This window comes from Pteropus alecto, unplaced genomic scaffold (genome assembly GCF_000325575.1).
Source record: "Pteropus alecto unplaced genomic scaffold, ASM32557v1 scaffold95, whole genome shotgun sequence".
Classification (NCBI taxonomy): domain Eukaryota; kingdom Metazoa; phylum Chordata; class Mammalia; order Chiroptera; family Pteropodidae; genus Pteropus; species Pteropus alecto.
Genome location: NW_006441071.1, coordinates 13,967,602 through 13,973,950, shown reverse-complemented (window position 1 = coordinate 13,973,950; position 6,349 = coordinate 13,967,602). Strand labels below are relative to the sequence as shown.

At 39.0% G+C, this 6,349-nt stretch overlaps 1 protein-coding gene across 1 annotated transcript in view; it reads right to left on the bottom strand.

Moving 5' to 3' along the window:
- The window catches only part of LOC102887693 (histone-arginine methyltransferase CARM1), a 200,375-nt gene that overhangs the window by 78,461 nt on the left and 115,565 nt on the right, over positions 1–6,349 (bottom strand). The window contains exon 6 of the mRNA XM_015594440.2: positions 6,264–6,347. Within this exon, the coding sequence (XP_015449926.2) occupies positions 6,264–6,347 (84 nt within the window). The remainder of the gene's footprint in view (positions 1–6,263; positions 6,348–6,349) is intronic.

The following is a 6,349-nucleotide window of genomic DNA, read 5'->3' as shown; positions in this document are numbered from 1 at the left end:
GCTCTGAACAAGAATTCTGTCACCACATTAATAATAATGCCTAGGGGGCAAGAAATGGAGGATTTGGGGAATGAATAAAGAAAATGTGGTACATGTATACAATAGAATATCATTCTGCCTTAAATAAAGAGATCCTGCCATATGCAACAACATGGATTAACCTGGAGAACATTATGCCGAGTAAAATAAGAGACATAGAAGGACATATACCGGATGATTTCATTTATAATGAAGTATTTGAAATAGTCAAACTCACAGAAGCAGAGAGTAGAATGATGGCTGACAGGGGCAAGGGAGAGAGGGAAACAGGAAAGTATTAGACAAAAGGTACAAAGTTTCAGTTATGCAAGATGAATAATTCAATTCTTAATTCCTAGAGATCTACTGCAAAGCTTAGTACCTAGAGCTAATAAAACTATATTGCATACTTAAAAGTTTCCTAAGAGGTTAGATCTTATGTTAAGTGTTCTTATTACAAAATAGGAGGAGGAGGAGGAGGAAGAGGAGGAAGAAGAGGAGGAATAATAATAATAATAATAATAATAATAATAATAATAATAGAGGGAAAGGAGAATCTTTGGATGTGATGGATATGTTTATGGCATAGACTGTGGTGATGATTTCACAGACAGATACATATCTCCAAACCCAACAAGTTGTATGCATTAAATATGTATAGCTTTTAATATGTGATTCATATCTCATTAAAGATGTTAAAAAAAATGTAAGGAAGCAAGACTGTTTCATCACGTGCAGACAGGACAATTTGGCAGGCCTGTGCTGTAGCCTTTATTCCCGCCAACGATCACGGTCAGGTCCCATGAATGTGCCAGGTTAACCAAGGATGTGCAGTGTTTTAAAGTGAGAGGAGAATTTCACAGCAGGATTTGAGATGAACTCGAGTAGCTCTGACTGAACTGATAAGCCCATGCCAAAGAAAACTCACATCAGGAGAGCCTGAAGCTTAGGCTGTGCAAATCTGAATGTCAGCTGACAATCTGAACAGGTTGCTTTGCATGTTTGTTGTTATTTATGTTTTCTCTGAAGATTTCAAATCCCTGAATCCCTTCTGTCTAAGCCAACCTCACATTTGGATGTAGTAAGCAGCTGTTGTGGCTAGGAATTCTCTCTTCTGAAAACGTTGATTAAAAAAAATAATAAGCTCTCGGCTCCTGCTTATTCTCACAAGTTTCCGGCAACTGGTGCCCTGACAAACAAAGTGTCAAAACATTTCCAAATTAAAACCCTACAGCTCACACAGCCCCACACCCTCAGCAGGATGAACTTTCTCTGCTTGTACCCAGCACATACTTGAAGAAACTAAAAATAGCCAGATGGCAATTAACAGAAACTCTGAGGAGGGGAGTGGGGAGGGTTCCAGCAGGGTCAGTTTCCTGAATGGATTCCAAATGGAGCTCTCAGCCTGCAGTGCTCTGGCCAAGTATGAAGGAGGCAGAACGAAAAATCAAAATTTGAAAGATTTAAAATTATAGCAGAGGTGGAAACTACTGCGCCGTCCCCAAGACCGTCAATAATAATACTTGCTACGATGTTCTGAGTTCATATATGAGCCAGATACTGAGTGCTTCATACACATTGTATCATCTTGACCTTGCAAGGACTCTAGGAAGTAGCTACTGCTCTTACAGATAAGGAGATTGAAGCCCAGAGATGGTAGATAACCTGCCCAAGATCTCAAGACAAACAGGGCAAAGGTCTATGGTAGGTGCATGGTAAATAGCCAAGCTGGTGTTTAAACTCAGCTGTATGGCTCCAGAACTCATGAACATAACCATTGTTCAATACTGTCTCAAACATTCGCAAGGATGTTTAAGAAACCACAATGTTTTTACCCTATCCTTAAATCCAGAAAAACAAAAGTCTCCCTTGGCAATTTTAGCCAACCTTCACAGAATCATTACATTTCAGAGGTTATGTGTGTGGGCTATAAAGTAGGACTAATTGGGTTCAAATCCTGGCCTTTTCATTTACTAGTTGTACTAAATCAGGTAAATTATCAACATTCTCAGGCCTCAGTTCTCTCATCTCCCTAATGGTAAAAATATTAGTATTAATCTCCTAAAGCAGTCAAATAAAACTGCTATAGACCGAATGTTTGTGCCCTCCAAAACTGATATGTTGAAATTCCAGTCCCTAGTGTGATGGTACTTGATTATCTCACCTTTGGGAGGTAATTAGATAACCAAAGTTGGAGCTCTCATAGTGGGATTAGAGCCTTATAGAAAGAGACAGGACAGAGCTCGCTTCCTCTTCCTTATGTGGTCATTCACCTTTTCTCTTTTTCCTCGTAACAGAAGTGATCCATCTGACTGGGAAATAGAACTGAGCGTGCATAGCCCCAGCTCTTGGAAGGGGCCAGCCTACCCACTTCCTACCCAAGCTTGTGCTCTTGAGTCCCCATGTAGAAGATTGCTGGGCAGGCTCTGGACTTGTCTGGGGAGACCAGTTGTTCAGCATACAAGTGGGTAAAAAATTTCCGTTTCGGAGAAAAACTGAGTAAGAAGCTTCATTTGGACACAAGTCCAAGCCCTTTTCGCCAAACAACATTTCCAAAAATAAAGCTGATATTGTGATTTTTTTTTCTGACATCTGTGTCTACTTCTATGTCAGTTCAGAACTTAGAGGGGGAAAGGGATATAATCAATTATCAACCATGTGATTAATTATCACCTTCATAAATCCCAATAGATGGATGGATGCCTATCTTATTTCATTGGTAGATCCATTTCAGGCTGGCAAGAAAAGAATATTGTGTAGAATCAAAGGTTAGAGCTGGGGTTGACCTTAAAGACGATCTGGTCAATATTTTTATTTTTATAGATGAAAAGATATACAAATGGCCAAGTGACATAGTTTATGTGAAATTCTGTGAAAGAGCCATCTAACTCAAATTCTTACTATGATTCATTGTTTTGGGAGTGGTCTTTAGATCTGTAACCAGAATTAAAATCAGATTATAGATAGTATAGAAAATACATTATAGATAATAGAAAATAGATCATAGATTCAAATTAATCAACTTCAGAGGAAGAGAAATTTCCCTAAATAAAAGTATTACCTTCAGAAAACATTTTCAACCCATGGAGAAGCAATCAATAGCTGAGAGTTGATTTTTTTCTTCTTTTTAATTGGCAAGAAACCTACCTTAGGCTAATAAGACTGCTTACCCACAATATTGAAGAGTAGATAAGTTGTCAAAAGAATCAAGTTTTTTCTCCTCTATCTTCATTCTGCCTACCTACCATAACCAGGTAATACTCATTAGGAATGTTTACTTTATAACTGTTAACCAGGCATGCCTCACTGGCAAAGCAAGTGTCCTGGCGCCTCAAGACAAATGACAAGACATATGAGACTCTTCAGCCAAACACAGCCATTTCTGGTCTTACTTTTGTCTCCTGACATCACCGTCACCCCTGCCTGAATACCTAGATTTGGCTTTTAGAACATGTCCTGTCTTGAGTAAGTCAGAGAAAGACCACTTCACCCTGTCTCTCCCACTGAGTACAGCTGTAAAACCTGAAGAAGTTGAAGACTTTGAAAAGTACATAGTATCAGGTAGATTGGGGAAGAAGTCTAAAATGTGAAATGTTCTCAAACCACATCCCCTTAGCCTCAACCCATGACTTGAACTCGACACACCAAAAATGGGCCCAAATGTGCAAACAAGAGAGGTCTTGGAGATGCCTTCCAGCTCTGGATCCAGTGTGGGGAAGGGGAAGTCCTGATACTCAGAGAGAGTTTGGAAATTCGGTTTCTTCCTTCCACTTTTCCTCTCCCAGTCTCTCTTATCCCTTTCTCACCACACCCCTCTTCCCTTCTTTTCTTTTCCTTCCCTTTCCTCTTTTCTATGTTCTACCCCTCAGCAATCTTGTGGTAGTCACCGCATCACATAAGCATCACAGGAGCCAAGACTATGAGAGAGGGGCACCTTCCTCTGCATTCAGTGGGGCCATCATTCCTAAATGTGGGAGTCAACCCCCATTGCTCTTATTCTCTTTGTCCTTTCTTTCACTAATATGTAGGCAAAGTCATGGAAGTGCATAGCAGAGTGAACTTTTTTGGCTCAGAGACTGAAAAGTGGTACCAGGGAACCAAAAAGTACTAGAGAGATCATGGAGGGGAAGGAACTTAGCAAGGCAACCCCAAAAATATCAACAGTATAAACTTTAAAAAAAAGACCTAGAGTCTCATAACATAATATTCAGGATGTATGAAATACAATCCAAAATTGTGGGGCACGTTAAGAATCAGGAAAATCTCAATGTCCTGGGAAAAGATAATCAATCAAGTGAAGCTAACACAGCAGTAACACAGATGTTAGAATTATTTGACAAGAACTTTCAAGAAGCTATTATAAAAAAGCTCCAACCAGCAATCTTGAACGGTGCTGAAACTGATAGGGGAAAAAAAAAAGTCTCAGTCAAGAAATAGATGACATAAAGAGGAGCCAAATGGATATTTGTAATCGAAAAATACGATAACCAAAACAAAAATTCTCTCATGAGCTTAATAGCAGAATGGAGACGCCAGAGGAAGGGAAGCCATGGGCCAAATGACTTTTAACTGGAGGCCTGTTTATCACTACTTTTCACGCATCTTTTCTCTGCTTTAATTAACTGTTGCTACATAACAAAACACATCAAATTTTACTGTCTTAAAATGGAAACAATTATTACTTCTCCCAATTCTATGGGAGGGCTGGGCAGTTTCTCTGCTGTTCTTGCCTGGATTCACTCATGTTTCTGCATTTGGAGGGCAGGGGTGTTGGACTGGGAGGTCCAAGATAGGCTCTCTCAGAGGTCTGGCAACTGGTGCTGGCTGTTGACTAGAGTATGTCAGTTCTCCTCCATGTGACCTCTCAACATCCAGTAGGAAAGACTGGGCTTTCTCAAAGTATGGTGGTCTCAGGGTTCCGAGAAGGTGAGACTAGAAGCCGCAAGGTTCATTAAGGCCTAGGCTCTGAAACTCATTCAATGATCCCTCTTGACACATTCTACTGATCAAAATACATCACAAAGAAAGCATAGAGATAAGGGGTAAAAAATAAGACTATCTCTCGATGAAAGGAGCAGCTACACAACTTTGCAAATAGATGTGTGAACACGGAGAAGCATGAATCATTAGGGTCATTATTTCGATGTCCTACCACACCCTTCCTGGGGAATAAATACTTTGCTGAAAGGCAATGAATTTACAATTATTATGATAGTAGAGGCTCAGAGAAATTTACGGTTTTGCTTCAGATCACACAGCTAGTTAGGGAGAAAATGTGAAACTAGATCTTATGATCTCTGATTCCACTGACCACTGCTCTTATATCTGAGATGAACTGTATAGTATTTTGACACGTTGGCTGTTTAACTCATAGGAGAATAAAGAACAACAAAGGTATAATGTGTTTGCAATCATTCATCATTCAGATACATTTTGTGAAGGAAATAAATGCAGGCACTTGTGGAGTCTATGAAAAAAAAACTGAAGTGACAGAATAAGAGGTATTCATTATGTAGCAATAAAGCTCCTAAGCTGTTCTCTGCACCAAAACTTATGCATTCAGTCTCTTGAGTTCCTGGCACTGAAAGTTTAATTTCTTTATTGAAGTAAATTCCCATAACATAAAATTAATTGTTAATCATTTTAAAGTGTACAATTCGGTGGTATTTGGTACACTATCTGGTATTCCCATCACTTCTATCAAGTTTCATGATATTTTCATCACCTCAAAAGGCAACCTGGTACCCACTAAGTAACCACTTCCCCATTTCCCCATCACACAGCCCTAAGAACCACCAGTCTGCTTTCTCTCTATGGATTTGCTCATTCTGGATGTTTCCTATAAATGGAATCATAGGCGTTTTTGTAACAGGCTTCTTTCACTTAGCATGTTTTTGTGGTTCATCCATGTTGAAATGTGTATCAGCATCACATTCCTTTTTATGGATAACAGAAATATAAATAATACTCATAATAGTCCATTGTATTAGCTATACTACAGTTTGTTTATTCATAAGTTGATGAGCATTTGAATTGTTTCCACTTTTGGGATACTGTGAATAGTGTGACTTAACATCCATGTACAAATAGTCGTTTGAATACTTGCTTTCAATTCTTTTGAGGTGTGTAATTAGAAGTAGAATTTCTGGGTCACATGGTAATTCTATCAAAGCTTAATTTTTATTCTAGTTTTTAACCAGTCTTTTTAAATTGGTTTAAGATTAATAACCACCTGCCAGTGTTACCTTATCTCTAAAATCAATGTGGTTCTGGAGGATGGCTCTGTGGTAAGTGGCTGTCCTCACAAAATCTTGCATCATGTTCTGCTGCT